The sequence below is a fragment of the Lolium rigidum genome, chromosome 3 (genome assembly GCF_022539505.1).
Source record: "Lolium rigidum isolate FL_2022 chromosome 3, APGP_CSIRO_Lrig_0.1, whole genome shotgun sequence".
Taxonomy (NCBI): Eukaryota; Viridiplantae; Streptophyta; class Magnoliopsida; order Poales; family Poaceae; genus Lolium; species Lolium rigidum.
The window spans coordinates 343,757,302-343,779,514 of record NC_061510.1 but is presented as its reverse complement, the minus strand read 5'-3'; the positions used below and the strand labels follow the sequence as shown (position 1 = coordinate 343,779,514).

Genomic DNA, 22,213 nt, shown 5'->3' with positions numbered 1-22,213 from the left:
GATCTCCATCATCAACGGGCATGATCTCCATCATCGTCGGCGAAGCACCAAGGTCAATGGCGCCGTCTTCATGATCGTCCTCCATGTAGCAACTATTACAACTACTTTGAAATACTACTCAACATGAAATTTAAAGACAACCATAAGGCTCCTGCCGGTTGCCACAATACAATAATGATCATCTCATACATAGTCATCATCACATTATGGCCATATCACATCACCAAACCCTGCAAAAACAAGTTAGACGTTCTCTAATTTGGTTTGCATATTTTACGTGGTTTAGGGTTTTCGAGTAAGATCCAATCTACCTACGAACATCAACCACAACGGTGATACTAGTGTTGTCAATAGAAGAGTAAGTTGAATCTTCACTATAGTAGGAGAGACGAGACACCCGCAAAGCCACTTATGCAATACAAGTTGCATGTCGAGCGTGGAGCAAATCTCATGAACGCGGTCATGTAATGTTAGCCCGAGCCGCTTCATCCCACTATGCCACAAAGATGCAAAGTACTCAAGCTAAAGATAACATAAGCATCAACGCCCACAAAACCATTGTGTTCTACTCGTGCAACCATCTATGCATAGACACGGCTCTGATACCACTGTAGGATAACGTAGCATAGAAAACAAAAATTTTCCTACCGCGAACACGCAATCCAAGCCAAGATGCAATCTAGAAGACGGTAGCAACGAGGGGTTTATCGAGTCTCACCCTTGAAGATATTCCAAAGCCTACAAGATGAGGCTCTTGTTGTTGCGGTAGACGATCACTTGCCGCTTGCAAAAGCGCGTAGAAGATCTTGATCACGGCGCCACGAACGGGCAGCACCTCCGTACTCGGTCACACGTTCGGTTGTTGATGAAGGCGACGTCCACCTCCCCGTTCCAGTGGGCAGCGGAAGTAGTAGCTCCTCTTGAATCCGACAGCACGACGGCGTGGTGTCGGTGGCGGTGGAGAAGTCCGGCGGAGCTTCGCTAAGCGTGCGGGACGTGGTGGAGGAGAGAGGCCGCTAGGGTTTGGGGAGAGGGGGTGGCCGGCCACTAAAGGGGGCGGCCAAGGTGGTGGCTTTGGTGTGGCCGGCCCCCTCCCCTTGGCCCCTCATTATATAGGTGGAATCCCCAAGTGTTGGACTACAAGTCTCCGAATAAGACCCGAACCCAAAACCTTCCATATGGTGGGAAACCTTCCCAAGCTAGGACTCCCACTAGAGGTGGGAGTTCCACCTTCCATATGGGGGGGGTGGCCGGCCCCCAAAGGGGGAGTCCACTTGGGACTCCACCCCACTAGGGTTGGCCGGCCATGGAGGTGGGGTCCCATGTGGACTCCACCTTCCTAGGTGTGTTCTTCCGGACTTTTCTAGAACCTTCTAGAACCTTCCATAGAACCTTCCGAATCATTTTAATTCACATAAAATGTCATCCTATATATGAAACTTATTCTCCGGACCATTCCGGAACTCCTCGTGATGTCCGGGATCTCATCCGGGACTTCGAACAAATATTCGAACTCCATTCCATATTCAAGTTCTACCATTTCAACATCTAACTTTAAGTGTGTCACCCTACGGTTCGCGAACTATGCGGACATGGTTGAGTACTCACTCCGACCAATAACCAATAGCGGGATCCGGAGATCCATAATGGCTCCCACATATTCAACGATGACTTCAGTGATCGAATGAACCATACACATACGATACCAATTCCCTTTGTCACACGATATTTTACTTGTCCGAGGTTTGATCATCGGTATCACACTATACCTTGTTCAACCTCGTCTCCTGACAAGTACTCTTTACTCGTACCGTGGTATGTGGTCTCTTATGAACTTATTCATATGCTTGCAAGACATTAGACGACATTCCACCGAGAGGGCCCCAGAGTATATCTATCCGTCATCGGGATGGACAAATCCCACTGTTGATCCATATGCCTCAACTCATACTTTCCGGATACTTAATCCCACCTTTATAACCACCCATTTACATGCAGTGGCGTTTGATGTAATCAAAGTACCTTTCCGGTATAAGTGATTTACATGATCTCATGGTCATAAGGACTAGGTAACTATGTATCGAAAGCTTATAGCAAATAACTTAATGACGTGATCTTATGCTACACTTAATTGGGTGTGTCCATTACATCATTCATATAATGATATAATCTTGTTATTAATAACATCTAATGTTCATGATTATGAAACTAATCATCTATTAATCAACAAGCTAGTTAAGAGGCTTACTAGGGACTTTTTGTTGTTTACATCATACATGTATCAATGTTTCGGTTAATACAATTATAGCATGGTATATAAACATTTATCATAAACATAAAGATATATAATAACCACTTTTATTATTGCCTCTTGGGCATATCTCCAACAGAAGGTGCGCCGGCTGGTTTGGGCATATATAGCCTAGGTTACCGCCGGCGCACCTAGTATGGTGGTGCGCCAGGGGTATTTTTATTTTTTTCATCAAAATCTAAAACCTCAAAAAAGTATGTTTTACTTTTCTAATTTTGGCAATCTAAAAAATTGATAAACGACGGATAGGAAATTTCGTGTAGAAAGATTTTGATATAAAAAAGTTTTTCATCGGAGGTCGTATGCAACCAAAAATCCCGTTTTACCGAAAAATGACGCCATTTTGCATATTATATCGAAATTCATGTTTTTAAATTTCGTTAAAACTAGATGGCATAACACATGGACATCTCGAAGGAATTATTTTTTTGCAATTTCTATCATTTTCTTTTATTTTTTTTTCAAAACTGAAAAAGGCGTTGGGAGGGGGTGTGGAGAGAAAATCTGTACTCCCCTTACCCCCAGCGCGCCTCTATGGTGGTGTTCCGTTGGTACATTGTTTACCACCGGCGCACCACCATATGTAGAGACGCGTCGGGGGTAAGGGGGCTCGAATTTTTGATCTGGCCCGGACCTCTTCGAACCCCTGGCGTACACAATTTTTGTTGTGCCGATGGTATTGGCCATCACCGGCGCGGTCAAAACATGGTGCGCCGGTAGTATTTAGCACCGGCGAGCACCTTTTCTGGTGCGCCGGCTGTAGCGCTGGCAGCTATAGGTCTTTTCCTAGTAGTGAGAGGTGCATAAGGTATAGTTACATTAGATACTAGTTGACACCCCGCGTGTTGCTGCAGAAATTTGTAACGAAAATTGATCAAAGATTCTAAGCCAATCATAAACAGTTAGTAAAGCTAATGGTAGTGTTAATACCTACAACATGATAGCATAGATAACGTATCGGAAAAAACTTGGACTATAAAGCTGCGTCAGCAACAAAAAGCAGATTACACCTTTTGCAAGTTGAAATGGTGAAGAAATAAATAAAAAAATGTTTGACAGGGTTCATTCAATCGGTTTACTCAATTCTGTCACTATATATAATTATATATGATCCATGATGTGGTTGCAAGTAAAACATTGGCCATCAACATTTATTTAGATCAGATTAGATGCGGCCTGGCAGTGTATGCTAAAGATTAGCTGCAAAACGGCTAACTGGGACCTGAGAATTTCTGAAGATTTCTTCAACTGGGTATGCATCGCCAGTAGCATAAATACCGTCGATAGTTTCATTTTCCTTAGGCTTCTTCATCGTTTTGAGGTAATTATGCTATGTGGACATAATCTTGCAAACAAATTAGATGAGATGAGTTGTTAAAAGGCATCATAGCAGACAGGGAAGAGAGCGATGGGAATCATATTACATGACAGTACAACTTATTTTGATGGCGCAATAGAATTTGCTTGAGCACTCGTCGGCTCTACCATGAGACTACCATCTCCTGGCAGACGTGAGTCCGTTGGAGGACGCTCTGAAGACGGAACCATCCGCTTGTCCGTTGCAGCTGCAAGGCGTCAGCAATATGCAAGCTAGCCGTGGAAGTGGTGGTGGAATCACCGTCATGCGGCAGTTCCGGGGAAGCGAGGTACCACTCGGCGCTCATCCGGAGAGAAAAGGGAAGTGAGTAGATGCATCGCCTGCTGCAGTTATAAATAGAGAGGAGAAGCATGGCTTTATAATTTGGAATGGGAATGGGAGAAGATGCATGTTGAGGACTTGGATTTCATTGCGGTCAAGGGGGAGACGAAGAGGACGGTGAAGCTTAATCAGAGTTATTGTCAAGGAACTGAAGCAATTGCATGGGAGTTGTGGTGACGTGAAAGTGTTGCATGAGCAATATAGATCAACCATTCTGTTTTGCATTCTGGTAGTATAAGAATCGATGGCTGGAATTGATTCAAAACCCCAATCTAATGGCCAAGGCTAATCAGGTGACATGGACATCTTGCATGTGCAGCTTGCAAACATTAAATAAACATAGTGGAGATCAACTTTATAGATATTATAGATATACAGGGCCGAGCTGGCAAAATCTAGGGTCTGTGCGAAACTCTTAAATGAGGCCCTATAATTTCAACTATTTTTCTTTTTTACAAAATTGAATTTAAACTATTTAACAAATATCATATATACATAGTATGTCTTAATATAATAATGTATGTAACAATTAGATGTATATTAAGAGTTTCGCACATTCCTCGGATTTTGCTGGCTCGGCTCGGCCCTATCTCGTCTAGTCGTCGGATGGATGCGTCGGGGCCAGGCCCTGGTGGCCGCTCAAGCTGTCCGTCGCGGCGTCGCTGGGGGTCAAGGAGACTCCGCTCCTCTAGTTGCTGCTTTTTCCTAGATGAATCACTGCCTAGATCGGGATGTATCGGAATTCGGACCAGCGAGTTCGTTTGGAGACGAACAGACGAGTCTCCGCGATCCTCGAGCTAGGACGGTTTCGATGGCTGGCTCTTGCTTCTTCCTTGCTCGATTTACGAGGAGTCTTCGCGTGCGTGACTGCTCGTCCAACTAGCTGGTAGGGTTTCAAACAAGGAAAAAAATAGCGCGCTATAATAATAAAATAGTGTCGGCCAAAAAATACGTTATTAGCGTGCTATAGCGCGTTATAGCAAGCTATAGCACGAGAGTGATGTAGCGTGTGTTGTCCAAAAACACTATAGCGTGCTATTTTTTTTCCATGGTTCCAAGGCCCAGCTATATACGTGTATAGACCTGTACAGAAATTTGCAGCTCGCACAGTCTGCACAGGTACCCTAGAGAGCTAAATGTACATAGAAAAGCAGGAACAATTGTCGGCATGTATAGTGAGGCCGCTCTCGCAACGCACACAATCTGTTCCAGACACTGCTCGGGCCCTCTCTTTTTTTGTCTTGTTTTTTTTTTTGACAGAAACAGGGCTTTATTGATTAAACACCATCAATACAAAGAGTTCCTCGGATGCAGTCCGGAACAGAAAAGAAAACCTCACTAGAGTTTACAGAAACACACGATTTAGCTAAGATATGCGCTGCGACATTCAGGCTTCGCTTCACATGGACAAACGAAGCCGAGAGAAAAACCCTCGCCATGACCTTGATGTCTTCAACCACCACACCGACAGAAGATCGGTCCAGGCTGGAAGAGTTGAGACGCTGCACGAGGGAGAGGCAGTCTGTCGCGAAGATAGCCCTGCCAAAACCCTGCCCTTGGGCAAGGGAGACGGCTTGGCGGAGGGCTATAGCCTCGGCGACCTCAGGGGACTGAACACCAGGGAAATGTTGCCGGCAAGACACCAAGCATGTTCCTGAGCCATCCCGAATAACTACCCCAGCACCCATTGCACCTGCAGACTGAAAGATTGCTGCATCTACATTCACCAGAACAAAGCCCACCGGCGGTGGAGTCCATCTCGGAGCTTGAAGGACCGACTCACGCCTAGTAACCGGGACTTGTTTGAAAAGCTGCGACTTGATCAAGTCCACATATGCAAGGATCTTAGCACAGGTACGAGCAGGAGAAGGTTTCACACCTTCATTACGAACTTCATTACGTGTTTCCCAAATGTGCCAGAAACCTACTGCCAACGTAGTAGCTTGCAAATCATTTGATCTTGCTAGGAAGTCAAACAACCACTGTCTATGCGAGATGAAAGTTTTCCGTGACAGCTTAAGAGGCACTACTTGTTTGACTTCCCTCCACACAAACTGAGCAAATTGACATGATAATAACGCATGCTCAATGCCCTCGAGTCTCCCACAGAAAAAGCATGGACCAGCCTCTGGCACCTGACGCTTGCAAAGCTGCACCCCACTCGGTAGACAGTTATGAGCAAAACGCCATAAGAGAATTTTCATTTTACCTGGTGCCTTAACCTTCCATACAAGTTTCCAATTCTTCTCCATCTCCTTCTCACACGACATCGTTCCTTTGCCCGCCTTGCTCTGGGAAGCGAAAAACTTAACCGACCGGGCAAGGTTGTACGCAGAACGGACAGAGAAAATGCCATGCCTGGTAAAAGGCCAATAGACAAAATCCTCCCGGTCATGACGTGCAATCGGAATCTGCATGATTTGTTCCGATACTGAAGGGCTGAAGAAAGCTCGGACTGTCTCCTCGCACCAGCATTTCGATGTCTCATCCAGCAAGCAGTGAACTGTCGCATTTGCTGGTATCGGTGATGTAGGTTTTAGAATTTCTGGAGGGTACCTTGGGACCCAATTGTCACTTTGTATCTTGACAGTCCTACCATCACCAATACCCCACCGCAAGCCTTGAGCCAAGAGATCCCTTCCGTGTAGTATGCTCCTCCAAGTATATGAAGAAGTTCTTGGTTTATGAGCATGCCAAAAATCAGTTTCAGGAAAATAACGTCCCTTCAACACACGGGCACAAAGAGATTCTGGATCAGTGAGTAGTCGCCAGCCCTGTTTGGCAAGCAAAGCTTGATTAAAAAGAGCTAGGTCCCGGAAACCCATGCCTCCCAAGCCCTTAGGCGTCGACAACCAAGCCCAAGACCTCCAATGAATCTTCTTTTTACCATCCTCTTCTCCCCACCATCTATTTGCAATAATTGACTTCATCCTGTCACATGTGGTTAAGGGGAGCTGGAAGCAACTCATGACAAAAGATGGAATAGCCTGAATAACAGCCTTGAGTAAGGCCTCATGACCCGCCCTTGACAGCGGCCTATCATTCAAACCATTGATGCATTTCCAAATCTTGTCATATAGGAAATTAAAGGTTGCAGTTGGGGAGCGTCCAACAGAGGTCGGCATACCAAGATAGAAGTCATTCAACACCTCACTTTGTACTCCCAACCGTGTCTTAGCTGCATTCTTCACCCGGACATCACAATGTGGGCCGAAGAAAACAGAAGATTTCTCAAGATTAATTTTCTGTCCCGAGCCTTCACAGAAAATCTTAAGAGTCTCATTAAGAGCATCCACACTCTTATCATTGCTTCTAGCAAAGAAAATGCTGTCATCTGCAAACAGAAGATGTGATATAGGGGGGCCAAGTCGACCACTGCGAATACCATAGAGCTCACCTCGGTCCTCCCGTTGTTGCAATAAACATGACAAACCTTCAGTGCAAAGAAGGAATAAATAAGGACTTATTGGATCTCCTTGACGAATCCCCCTAGACGAAATCACAGGCTCGGTAAGATCACCATTGACACGCACTGCATATCTCACACAGGTAACACAACGCATCACCGATTGAAACCATCTGGGGTCAAAACCCAGCTTGCATAAACAACCATGAAGATAATTCCATTCCACCCTATCATAGGCCTTCATCATATCAATTTTGAGGGCAAAGAAAGGTGTCTTAGAAGTCTGATTGCGGATCGTATGCAAACACTCAAAGGCAATCAAGGCATTGTCAGTGATTAATCTACCAGGAATAAAAGCACTTTGTTGTTCAGATATCACAACTGGAAGGATCACTTTCAGCCTATTTGCCAAAACCTTGGAGGCGATTTTATAGAGAACATTGCACAAGCTGATCGGTCGAAAAATTTTAAGATGCTTCGGCTTGGCAACTTTAGGAATGAGGACTATGATAGAATCACATAAACCCTCAGGAATCTCACCTCCACTAAGGAAACTCCTCACTGCATTACAAATTTCAGCTTTGAAGAAGTCCCAATGTGTTTGATAGAAGAGCGCCGGGAAGCCATCTGGTCCTGGCGCTTTGGTAGGTCCCATTTGAAAAAGGGCAGCCTCGATCTCCTCATCCGTATAAGGTTTGCACAGATCAGCGTTCATATCGGCTGTAACCTTGATGGGAATAGAGTCAAGCACTGCATCCACTGAGGCACACGGTTCAGAGGAAAAAAGTTGTTCATAAAACCCGTGAACCATACCTTTGATCTCATTCCGAGCCTCACATTTAGAGCCATCTTCACGCATACGAACAGAGATTTTATTCGTCCGTTGTCGTGCCGAAGCTCTTGCATGAAAAAAGGCTGTATTACGGCCCCCCTCACGTAACCAGTCTACTCGTGAGCGTTGGCGCGCCATAATTTCCTCGCACTCAAACAAATTACAAAGCTGACGCTCAATGTCATGTTCTTCCTTCACACTCGCATCCGACATTGGCTGTCCACGCAAGTAGAAAAGCTGTTGCTCCAACTTGCGAATCTTCTTGTGAACAGAACCAAAGGTGGCTCGGCTCCAATCTTTGAGCATAGGGGCCATTCGGTTCAGATTAGACCAGGTAGAGCGAAGCGATGGGGAGTTCTCGCTACCAGCCGTCCACGCTGTCTCCAGAACCTGCTTATAATCGGGTGCCTTTCGCCACATTGCTTCATAACGAAAACTATGTGACACTGGCTGTTGCACACCACTTCTTGGATTCTTAACCAGAGTAATTGAGATCGCATAATGGTCAGAAGAGGTGGTAATAATATTGTCAACAGAAGCATCTTCAAAGAGGCGGAGGAAATCACCATTGCCTATTCCAGCCTCATTACTGGTGCCTTTTTTTGAGAGGAGAAACTCTTTTTCTCTCGGGCCTTTTTGAAGCATAAGGAGATGGTAGGAGCCACAAGCCGTGACCATGCAATAAATCTGGAGAGTTGGAGCTAAATCGTGAGCATGAATATTCGGTGCTTGACCTTCATGAATAAAACGGACATCCATGAAGGGTTTTTTCTACTACTAATTTCTCTAAAAAAAAGTATCATATTTAAGGGAACAATTATTCTTGATTGCCTTTATCACCTCCAGGCAATCAGAGGACAACGCAAATCTTGTTAACTGAGGATCAGCAGCCAATGCAAGGCCTATAGCTTCCAAAGTCTGATGGTACCTTATCGTGCCACCCATAATGGTCAATTCTTTGTCAGTCCACGTCGTGCTTAGGCCATATTTTCAGCTAGCCTAAGAAATCCCAACCCAAGTTTCAGCACTAGTCCTGACACCTCTCATCCCAAACGAGCAAGTGCTCTAGGAACACAAATCCCATTTATCATTAACCCATCTTAGATACCAAAGCTTTCTTGAGCAACAATCGACGAACTGTTTTTGTTCTTAGCGAGAAGTTTTACAGTGAGCTATCGAGTTAGGCACAACTCACTTGCTTATCAATACGAAAACACGTAGATGAAGTGCATGCTCTTTTATAGCCCACAATCTGGTATCCAAGAGTAGATCAGTTTTTTCGACATGGGGAAAAGTTCATGTGTATTCAGTTCACCTACCATCCATTCACACACTGAGCATAACCTAAAATATGAAGATGATTTTCAGGAAAAATGTGAAGTGAAAACCTAAGTAGCACACTATACTGGTTTAGTTCTTTTTTTTTTTTGAAACGGGCAAAAAAACCTTTGCCTTATATTAATATAGGAGAAGCAAACATGGGTGGCAGAGCCAAAAAGAAAAAGAGAGAAGGCGGGAAAAGAAGAACCCGCCCCCTAAAGGTACAAACACGATCAGCCTATAAGCTCCGCCAGATTCTTAGCGCCGGCAAGGACCCAGTCCTTCCCTTCATCCTTGATCTTTTGCATGACAACCAAGGGCAAGGAAGATTTGTTGTTGAAGACCCGCTCATTCCTCTCTTTCCATATCTCACAACTAATAAGCATGATTGCAGTTCGTAAACCTTTGGGAGAGGAAGTGGGAGTTTTTGCGATAGCATGCCAGTAGTCCAACACTCTAGACCTCCCCGCCCCAAGGCAGCGGATAAGGTCCGGGCAGTCCAGCCAGGAAGCCGCAACAATCCAAATTCTCTAGAGAAGCGGCATTCGAAGAGCAGGTGCCGAGCCGTTTCCGGGGAGCATCTGCATAGCTGACAAGAAGGTTGATGCGGCCAACCTCGTTTGGCAAGACGGTCAGCAGTCCAGAGGCGGTTTTGCACCGCAAGCCATGCAAAGAAACGGCATTTTGGTGGAGCCCAAGGTTTCCAAACGATGTTACCAAAGGAGCAAGGCAAAGCGGGAAAGAACTGAGCTTTGTAGGCGGAACTGGCCGTATAACACCCCTTGGGAGTCAGCGTCCAAACTATGGAGTCCTCCGTGCCTGGCGAAAGTTGAACAGCCAAAAGGAGATCCCAAAGGCGAACGTATTGCTCCATATGATCGACGGTGAAAGCCTCGACCGAAATGTCAGCCACCCACTTGTGACCTATGGTAAACAATATCTTAATTCTCCCCACAGTGAGAGCACATGTATCATGTATGCATGCAGGCTCTGCCAGAACATACTAATATTATTGCATTAGTGGCTAAATTTAAAACTTTGAACTGCTTAGCTCATAAACTGTTAATCAGTTTTATTATCATGTACTTGAGGCGTCAAGTATATTATGATTGTCCATTCATCCAAAGAAATCATTATTGTGTAACATCTGTAACAGACATCTTTCTTATTACTGGTAGGTATGAGCAATTAGATTGTGATTTACCAAGTTAAACACGGCTGATTTTATTCTTAGTTGAGCATTGTGCCTCAAAACCTCGGATTGCATGCCCCTTATTCAAATCATGCATGCAGGGTTCATGGCTCTCGATCGGTGTCCAACCAAACATATAACATTATGATTTTAGTAAACTATGTTATGTACTAAGTAGTACCGATGGATATATATTCAAGGAGTTCATTATTATTTGTGCATTTGAATGATTATTCATGGAATTTACTTTTTTGATGAATTTTAAATCTCTTGTTATAGTGTTTCCCGTATTCACAATGTTTTTTAATAAATCTTGAAATTTTATCTTTAACTCTCAATCCATATGATGCTCAGATGAATCAACCGTACTCGTCTTATCTTAGTACTTTCTCATATGAAATTTCAACCAAATAATTAAGATATTGTTTATTCAAAGACCCATGCTAGCCTCTGATACATTCAACCTATCAACCGCCTCACATCATCAGACCTTACGTAACTATGAGAGACGGAACATCTATCAATGCAACATAGAAACTTGCATTGTATGCTACATCATAATTTTCATATGTATGCAACATAGTTGCAATTTTTACGCACGTCTAAAAAGACTAACATGTCCATCCATATGAAAACAAGTGTATGCAGTGAACCCCGAATTCAAAAAATCCAATTGAAAAGTTTGTAGTCTCAGATACAGTATGAAAACCAACATTATTTAGAGTGCATTCGGAGCATCACCCCTTTCTAGATTACTTGATTTATAGTACGTGCCTGTTGTACTATTTTGTTTCTTCTAGATCAAAATGATCTAGGCTTGTTGTATATGTATTTTATGTATATTATGTATATTATGTTTAATTTAATAGAGTAGTAGTAGCCTCTCTTTCTATAATTTGTAAATAAAAATCATAAACATATGAAAACAACATAATAACTATGAAGAAGTGCGTACACCATCAATTTGACCATTTGCTACATACCTCTAGTGTGTACACCCCAAACAATATACACGCTTGCGACGTGTCACAACGTAGGCAACATAACTCCTCTCAACCAGCAATGGAAGATTATCTAAACATGCTCTCACACACCCACATGGACCACAACGGGACCAGTTTTAAATCGGTTGGCATGCCACACCCTGGTCTTATGACCGGTTGTCGTTACAAGAGGAAAGAAAACAAACAATATACAAAAGTAGTATCAAGAAAAAGTTCAGCCTTATCAAAGGTCCTGCTCGTGCGCTTCCGTTTCGTCAAATGTCTTCTTATCCTTCCGCGTGCATTGTCGTCTCGCTAAATGTCATCTTCTCCTTCCACGGGACATCGTGAGGTGTCTAAATTTTCGACATGTGTCACAATGAGAGAGTTTTTGTGTGATTTTTCTTTCCTACACGGGATGCCACAAGTTGTATGCACATTTATTTTCGAGTCTCAAATTTTCAAAAAGAAATATATTTTGAACCGTTTATCTGAATTACGAGCGGTTTTCACTGTTGCGCTCCTCGCGACGAGATCTTTAATTAAAGCTAGATCCCATAATAGTAGGTTTCAAGAATTTATTTTCTTCCAAAACTATATGGTTTTACTCGTGTTGTAGTGTAAGTGTACTGTAGTATTTAGGGTGGCTGTATTCTTTTTTTGTGTACTTTGTACTATATTTTTCGTTATAATAGTACTCCGTTTCTAGTGTACTAGTATTCGATTTCTCTTTAGAGTTGTATTTTGTTGTCTGTGTAATCGTAACCCTTTTTTACGTGCACTATGTCTTTTGTGTACCTTTTTATGTGTACTTGTAATTCGTTCGTTGTATCCTTGTACTATGTTTTCTCTATACTTGTAATTTTATTTTTATGCACTTATACTTGGTTTTGTTTTGGTGTAGTGTGTAACATATACGGAGTACTTCACTTATAGTGTACTTGTACTCCATTATTCTACATACTTGGATGCCATTTCCAGTATACTTATATTGCATTTTTATGTATAGTTCCCTTCTATTTTTATGCTTAGGAGAGGAGCGTTATTTCTCCCGCCTGGCGCTCTCATTCTAAGCATGTTAGCTAGGCGCCCAGCAAAGATTGGGCCTTTTCTAGTTGTACCCCAAAATAATATCTTAGGGGAGAAGAGGAAATCTGTCCAGAATTTTGCATGCATACACTAGACAAAAACATTTTCATATTCATAGTAGATCAGTATTTTTTAAACTGAAGTATTTCAAAACAATGGGTGTGTCTGGATTGACACCAAAGCTTACCATACAAATTTTGGTCATGATGAAAAGATTGGTTCTTGCTGGATAGTTGCTAACTTTTGGCTTGCCAATGCTCCACTATCAACTCTAGTTCATTTAATAGCCAATGTTGACTAACTTGTTGGCAAGGAATAGCCCAACCAAAATATTGGCTAGCCAAAATTTTGGTAGGGCAATTTTGGGCAAAAACCAAACACACCCAAAGTTTTCTGGTGCTTGGCTAACAAATACAACAATTTTAAATTTGATGCCAAATAGAGCCTTAATTTTTAAAATTTGTAAGTATTTTTTCAACACTTTTACAATTCATCCAAGCAGCATATGTTCTTTGGAGAAAAGACCCTATAGTTGTTGTTATTGATGCTAAGATTCAGAAATTCCAATATAGGCCGGGCTATATGTAGCCCCCTTTTTGGAAAAATTATAACAATTTTATGAAGTGTCAAAAAAAATCTGAAAAAACCTTTGATGTTAATGTTGATGTATTTTTACCAACGTGGAAGATTTCAACTCAAAACACCTTCTAGTTTGGGCTACACAAAAATGATAAAATCTCACAAAATATTGGAGGTTTCAGATTATGCACTCTTCACTATTTCAGATTCAAACCTTTGTCATTTTTGCATAGCCTAAAATATAAAATATTTCAAGTTAATATTCCGCACGTTTGTAGAATACATCATCACCTACATCTAGAATTAGTTTCAGATTTTCTTGAAACATTGAAACATTGTTTTCATTTTTTTCTCAAAAGAAACGAGCTACAAAAAGCTGCACCCTTCTTAAGAATGTTGTTTGTTGAAGTGTCACTATTTCCATAATTGTCGGTTCCATAGAAATGTCTTGCACCTATCATCGACTGATAGGATCTCTGCTCACCACCATATATACACAGCGTGGGATCCCCATGGAAAAGCTTGCACATCCTTCGATTCCAGCTGATTGAGCCGCAGGAATTGGCCGGTGATGAGCCAACTTTGTGACTCGTGTACGCGTAGGCGCGAGCGCGACTTACTTTAACCCTTCGTGTCGGCCCGACCCCAACTCATGATCAGAAGATTCGGCGGGGACACCTCAGCAGTTTCACACTCAGCACTTTTCCCCACGCGCGATCACCGTCGTCGACCAGAGAGAGCGATCTCAGCACCAAGAAACGCGTCGCCCTCAGCCGCAGGTCAGTTGCATCTTCTCTAGCTCCTTCCCCCACCTTCCCCTGTCCACTCAGTGACACTCGCGTCGCGTAGCGCCAAATCTTCCACCTTTCAGGCACCGACCTTGCAGACCGGCCTGGTCTCGCGCGCCGGCGGCGACCGATGGAGCCCCTGGAGGCGGCCATAGCGGTGATCTTCAACGCGCTGCTGCTTGTGTTCATGGTGAAGCTCTTCTTCGCCATGTTCAACATGAAGCTCGTCGTCATCCTCTTCTACCTCGTCGTCGTCCTCTTCGCCATGGCCTTCTCCGGCCGGGGGCCCAGCGGATTCTAGCATACCACCACCAATAGGAAGGTTAGGTGTCTGATGATCTTTTTGTTTCGGTTCGGTTCTTGAGAGCCGGATCGATCGTGGAACCTGCTGTTTAGTGCTTCATCTTTGGGGGGAATAGATCGTATATCTTGGTTTAACAGGGGAAATTAAGCTGGTTCAGATCCTGTAAACTTGGTGAATTAAGAAAATATATCTATGAGCCGTGTAGATGCAGATTATTCAGCTCGCTTGCTTTCTTCCATTTTTCCGTATACTATTTCCATGTTGATTCGCTTACCGGTGTGTTCCTTGTAGAAAATTCGGGGTTGCTCTTTCTCCCAGGACATTCCTTTTTTTCTGCTAGAAAGAAGGAATTATGTCCCCGGCTTCTACACTCCCAATCCATTCGTGTGGGACGGCGATTATGAACAGAGTTATTAGTAGTTTTCTTTCCGTGTTTTAAGAAAATGTTGCTACGAGTTCAGGTTTTGTCATTAATCTGCAAAAAGTTGTTCTTGCCTCCACTCTAAAATAGATTTTATTTTGGAATATTAACCACATACCCCCTATTGTTTGGCACCAACTTCTGGGAATGCCATTTTTTTAAAACACTGGGGATTTAAAAGTATGGAAGCAAAACATCTTCAAAACCAAGACATCTTTAACTTCAAACACTGGTAGGTCTGCACACATCCACCTCAGAGAAGCATCGTCGGCTACCCAGCACCGCCCACCCTGCCGCTAGCGCCGCGCGGATGCCTTGAGCCACCACTGACGAGGAGGAGGTGGTTGACCTCACCCCCAGGTGCAGGGGGCAGAATGGTCGGGCCTGCCTGACCCAGAGCTCAGATCTCAGCGGGCAGACCCCCGCCGTCATGGCGCCATCTTCGGCCACCTAGCACCGACCGCCTCCAGCCGCCATCGCCAGCATTGTCGCAGTCGCTGAACACCAGAGAAACTACCGCCGCCGTTGTCGGGTTTACCCGCGTCTCCCGACAAACTGGTTGGTGGTGCAGACGCCCGCCGCCGGTGGCACCTCGTGGGCTTTGTCCGGCCGCATATACCTTCATCATAGAACATGCCGATCTTATGCTAACACTAGTTCGCTTGATTTGAAGTGAGAATATGATAATATGTAAACAAAAATCAAGAGAAGAACGACAATTCTTCAAGGAAAAAAATGCACTCAATAACAGTCTCCAAAGGGCTAGCACTTCGATATCGAGTTCTCGAAAATATTTACTATTTTGGTTTATGCGCTAAGATTTTTTCACGTGCGAGGCTTCTAACTAATCTATTGACATAAAGTGAATATATTGTTCTAAACAATAAAATAGAAGATAAATTGGACATAAAAGTATTGACTATTGTCGCCGAAACTACCATTTCAATGACACTGAAGAAAGCTGCAAAACTCACAAAATATTTATGTTAGAGACCAGAGGAATCAATCAAGAGGTTATTGCTATTCGGGTGTGGCAACTCTCATGTACACTGCAACATGAGCATCTTGATGATTGGAAAAGTTGAACTATCATTCAAAGTGGATGGCTATTGCATTTCACAAATTAAACAAGCACAATATCAGTCATAAAGAAATAAGCTCAAGCTTGCACTCTCCTCAAGCACCTTGCAACTCTGCCTTTTCCCATTCAATGTTGTTTCTCCTCTTCTTGCCCTTGGCGGCAAAGGGTAGGCGGCACCGTGGAAACCAAGGAATAGCGCGAGCAGTGACATGTTAAAGACAACGTTGAACGCCCACCTAGCAATTCCCTCGCACCGACAGTCAGCGAAGTGGAACCACAACATGGCCGTGGATGCGCAAAGATTGGACCATTATTTTGACATACATATTTAAGTAAAAAATCACTTTATTGAGAGAGTGGTGTTTTGGCACATGGGATCATGTGCTCCCCTTATTTTGAAATGCAACTTATACATAATTTAAAATTTTAAAAATTGAAACAAAAAATTCACATGTACATCATCACGTGCTACGCTCTCACAGAGTCGTTGCATGAAAAATCGACGTCTTGTGGCTTGTGTAGAAAGAACAAAATTTTCAATGCTAAAAATAAGGTTTTTCAAAATATAAATTTTCACTTTTTTACATAAAACACAAAAAATATAGGTTCCTCGTGAAACTCGACGACCGCACATATATTATGGAGACATGCATGTAGAATTTTTTGTCAAAATTTTTCGACATTTCAATATATAGTTTTTTTAGTAGAGGGAGCATATGCACCCGGAAGCCGAATTAAATTTCCGCTTGAGTGTAAACTTCTTTGTTATTGATATAATTTAGGTTTGACGAATTGCAATAATATTTTCCATGCCACTAAAAGTTAGAAAAGTTTAACTGCAGACATGTTATGTATTCAACTATTTCAAAACCGTGGATGTATCGTTGTGTGAACAACATCGAGCATATTTACCCCACCTCACTTCTAGTACTCCATCTATCTAAAAATAGGTTTCTCAAATTTATCTAAATACGAATGTATCTCTAATTAAAATACATCTAGATACATTCGTATCTAGGCAAAAGTGAGACACCTATTTTTAGACGGAGGGAGTAGTAAATATCTAGCATGTACTACTAATAGTATTAAGGTTAGTCATAGTGCTAGTATCTTAGCTACTAATATCATTCACCCTAGGCCCACCAAAATACATATTTGTTCCTTTGATCTTTTTTCCACTCCATTTAACCAATTTTCCAACATATTTGTAAAATTGGCTGGTGGAGGAACATTAAAAGTATATTGAATGGTTCTCCACATAAGCTTTGTGAAGGGAGAATCAAAAAATAAATAGTTTATGGATTCATTAACATTACAAAATACACACTTTTTACAACCATTTCAATTCCTTTTAGCAAGGTTGTCTTTCGATTAAGAATCACCTTGTTGTAAAGAAACCACATAGAGATCCTAATCTTTAGTGGTACCTTTATTTTCCAAATATATGTATATCAACGCAAAAAACTGTATGACTGTTCATCATATCCGCATACATGGATTTAACCGAAAAGGTACCATAAGTAGTTAACTTCCAAACGAAAACATCATGGTCATCCGTCAAGTTAACTGTGATCAAGCAATGGAGCAATAGTAGCCAAACTTCAATTTTATCAGTCGATGAGGTCCTCCTGAATACGATGTTCAACGGGTTACCTGCTAAGACATCCGATACGTACAAGAACATTTCTAAGGCGTACGATATTATATAAAGAAGGGTATTGTTCGGCAAATGTCATGTCTCCTAACCATATGTCCTACCAAAATCGAGTACCTTGACCATTACCAACCTTAAAGGAACCCCGGGAAAAAAACTCGTATTTAACTCCCAAAAGACATTTCCAAAAAAAAAGGAGAATCAGTGGGTTCGGCTATCACTTGTGACAAAGTTTGCGTATGTAGGTATTTGTTATGCAACATCTCTTGACATAACCCCTCTTCATTTAAGAGTTTAAACAACCACTTACTAAGTAAGCATGTGCTTTTGATATCTAACACCCCCACACCAGGAACCCTTCGTCTTTAGGTCGACAATTGATATTCCATTTAGTCGGCCGATATTTGCGCTTATGCTCAACATTCTCCCAAAAGAATCTTGACCTATAGAAATCTAGCCTTTTTTCCTTACCCCTTTAGGTATTTTTTTTTGGAAAGGATAGCATAAACATATGCAAACTAGGAAGGACAGAATTAATAAGCCCAAGTCTATCTCCGTAAGAGAGCAACTTGATTTGCCAGCAACCTAACTTTCGCTCAAAGCGGTTTTCCACTGGATTCCATTCCTTGTTGAGAAGTTTTATGTAATGTATTGGGACACCTAAGTATCTAAAGGGAAAAGAACCAACTTTACAACCAAATATTTGCTTATACTGGTCTGGTCTTTAGCTTTTGCAAAACAGAAAATTTCACTCGGATGAAAGTTAACCTTAAATCCCGATAATTGCTCAAATGTGCACATAATTAATTTCATGTTGAGCGCCTTTCGAAAATCATGTTTCATGAAAAGAATGGTATCATCTGCATATGTAGAATAGAAAGTCTCCCCCAATTAAATGTGGGACGAGGCTACCTATTTGACCATCCTCTTTTGCCCTTGCAATTAGGATAGCCAACATACACTATGATAGTACCCACTGTGGTGAGCCTAATACACTTATCAAACGATGGGTGCACATGATTGACACTGGATTCCATTCCTTGTTGAGAAGTTTTATGTAATGTATTGGGACACCCAAGTATCTAAAGGGAAAAGAACCAACTTTACAACCAAATATTTGCTTATACTGGTCTGGTCTTTAGCTTTTGCAAAACTGAAAATTTCACTCGGATGAAAGTTAACCTTAAATCCCGATAATTGCTCAAATGGGCACATAATTAATTTCATGTTGAGCGCCTTTCGAAAATCATGTTTCATGAAAAGAATGGTATCATCTGCATATGTAGAATAGAAAGTCTCCCCCAAGTAAATGTGGGACGAGGCTACCTACTTGACCATCCTCTCACTATAATTAGTGACAAGAGAGATCATATTGTAGATAATCTTTCTCGGTTGGCCTCCTTTTATGACATCAGTCAAGCTAATGATTAGTGTTATCTAATCTACCATAGAATTTTAAGGTATTCTTGTCCATTTTAAAATATTACAGATTATAGAGTGTTAGTTTAGATTTGTCTCCTTCATTTAACTAGTAAGCATCATAGTTGCAGCCCACCAAAACGCTCCCAGGCCTGCACATTACGCTCGAAAATGCTAGACCGACGGGCTGATCTTACGGGATTAAGTTACGGAGAGCACGTGGCTTGTTTTGAAGCAAAGAGAAAAAACATGGCCCACCTTCTCCTTAATTTTTGCACCAACCGGCTGAACCCACCTCATCCCGTAAGTTTTAGTGCGTAGCTTTGAACCCGTAAGTGTAGCATTGTTGCGTTACGCTGCCTTGGTCCGCTGGCCTCACACCTTCTCTCTGGTCAACACACCACACACACCATAGAACAGAGAAACTGAGAAAGCCATGGAGGCGCCATGCGGCCTCGCCAGGTTTAGGGGTTTAGAAATGGGAATCAAGGGAACCAGAGCAGGGCGGAGCAGACAACGACGCCGTGCTGCCACAGGCACGGCCGCACGGGCAAAGATCAAAGGGCACTTGCCGCCGGAGGTCGAGCGATCGATGCCGTGACCATCTACTGAAATAGAGCACGCATTCTTCCTCAATTGGCTATCCAGGTTCTTGTCATTCTTTCCCCAAATTTCTGGCTAGCAATTTGTCAATTTTATGTCATGGATCGCATATTGGATTCTTCACGTTTTCAATTTGCAAATTGCAAAAGTTGTGGGAAAGGCCACTTAGAGAAGAATCGATTGTTTCTTGAAAAGAAAAAGATACCAGAGAAGTTTAATTGAAGAACCATAAAATAATCATTTGCTCTTGCTTGAAGTGGAACAGTAGCAGCAGAACCATGACCCTGGACGCCTATGTATTTCTCCCTTTGGTGCATCTTTTGGTATAGTTTATGCTTGTAGCACTATATGGATGTACTGCTGATGAAACTTGAGCAATAATGACTAATTTCCAATCAACTGGTATGATTGAGAACAAAAAAAATTGTGTTTTTTCTAGCCTGGCCCACCCATGAATTCTTCTGTAGCTCCGCCACTGTTAGTAGTATCAATGAATATGATATGTTGGATCTACAGTATTAATTGTTCATACTGTCTGGTACCTACAATTAAAGGGCTCTTTTTCAAAGACTCGCCAACGCTAACCATATTATTTTTCTAATAAATTTGGTGAAGCAAGTAGTCTGGCAAGTATACTTGTTTTTATCATGGGTACACTTAACCGAAAATACCAAATGGAACCTGGTGTGCGCGCACTTAGTTATGAAATATTTTTAAAAGCGCTATTTAAATTTTTTTTTAAAAATCGAAGTAAATTTTTTTTGCATGTACATATTATGTTGATACTTACTCATGTGCGTTTTCACGAAAAAAATGCCATTGTATGTGACCTACACAAAATGACAAAATGCAAATTTCTATTCCTGTGAATAGTACAAATTCCTATTTACTAGTCTTACTGATCCAACTAAAAAAATTAATTGTAAAACACAAAATTTATGCTTAATTAGTTATGCGTTAAATATGTGAAATGCCATATACAACTCATTTTGGTTGTATGATTGGTTACTACAGAAAAAATAACATCAAACTTCCCTAGAGCCTATATAGCACAAATATCAGTGCGGTTGCTACGGGTTCATTTTCTATTATGTGGATGAATCTGGCGTGAGATGAGGCTGACTTCATCTAAGCCAAGCGATCTGAAAGTTGTTGTTGATCACCAGCTTGGGGAGGACGATGGCGCTCAGCTTGTTGCAATGCCACCTCTTCTTAGACGCCGAGTGTGAGTTGGTACTACGCGTCCGCTTGCGCGGGGGGGGGCAAGCGGCAGGACGCAATTTTTTTGGGTTTTGCATTGTTTCAATATAAACATAATTTACATAGGGAATAAAGGAAAATAAAAAAATATAATACTAAAAGGTGCATGTAACGCCTGCTACCCTAGCCTACTCCTCGTCATCGTCGAGCACCACAAATTCGGGTATATGTCACATAACCTTTAAAAGCACGTGTCAAATAACCTTTACAAACAAACTGATTTACACATGAATTGTTAGGAGCTTCTGTTCGCTGGCATTGTTGCCAAGCTTCCAAACAGCTCGCTTGGGCAGCACAACACCAGCACCTCCAGCCAGCTTCCCTATCCCTATTATTCTTTTTCATAAAAACACGTTTTATGCAAAGTTGGAACTTGTCAATTTTAGAGAAATTTCTCCTGGCAACAATCTCTGCTCACCTTTCTCGAGTCCTTTGTTACCAACCCGCCATTGAGCAACCAGATGGTGCTCCTCACACTCATTGACCCTGTCAATCTATGTCAAATATCGAAAAAGAAGATACACATGAACTCTCTAGACTTAGTAGGTTACATGAGTTTTTGCTTTAAAATAGAGATAAATTTTATTACGTGAATTTTCTTTGTAATAATATAGTTTGTTAAGGTTTCAAAAAAAATAGTTTGTTAAGAGGACGGATTTGTTCGGTAGAGACAAGGATATTTAACCTTCAGTCCTTCACTGTGTACAAATTAACATATATTCTTCATTGGAGATATTACAAAATATTAAGTGCATGATAGTTAGAACACCCTGTAAACATTCGATTTAAATATAAATTCTTCCTTTGAGCATACACAAACGCACAGGCATTCTGTTTCGTACCGGATCAAAGAGAATCCTCTGTACTTTAGAGCAAAGTATTAAACCTATGGCAACAAAGAAACCCAGAATGCTTACCAACACAAAAGGATGGTCATCTAAAAAAAGAGCACAAGGACGACACCACACCATGATTGCTCATCTCCATCTCTGTGCATTAGAGACACCACTGCACCATCATGCATTACACCTATAGTATCAGATTGAGCGGAAGAGTGATGAAGAGGGGAAACATGTAGAACAATATCCCTGTATCTTGATCGTATGCATGTTCAGAGCCACCTTCAAAACCATGTCCAACTCCATGTATTGTCACACCGGTAATCCATCGTTTGACATCCATGCTGTGGAGAATAGTACCACGCCATCGTCTGACCGAAGGTTGACAGAAGGCACAGACAACTACAAAAGTTCAGATTTGTGGACACCCAAG

General features: G+C 42.1%; 1 protein-coding gene across 1 annotated transcript; it reads left to right on the top strand.

The window, feature by feature from the left end:
- The first annotated feature begins 14,303 nt into the window (after positions 1–14,303).
- LOC124700185 lies at positions 14,304–14,717 on the top strand. The gene has a single exon (XM_047232352.1). The coding sequence runs from the start codon at positions 14,330–14,332 to the stop codon at positions 14,498–14,500; it is 171 nt and encodes a 56-aa protein (XP_047088308.1). The 5' UTR covers positions 14,304–14,329; the 3' UTR covers positions 14,501–14,717.
- The last annotated feature ends 7,496 nt before the right edge of the window (positions 14,718–22,213 follow it).

Bases quoted from the DNA above. Each gene is read 5' to 3' on its own strand.
- LOC124700185 (XM_047232352.1), top strand. From the start codon at position 14,330: ATGGAGCCCCTGGAGGCGGCCATAGCGGTGATCTTCAACGCGCTGCTG.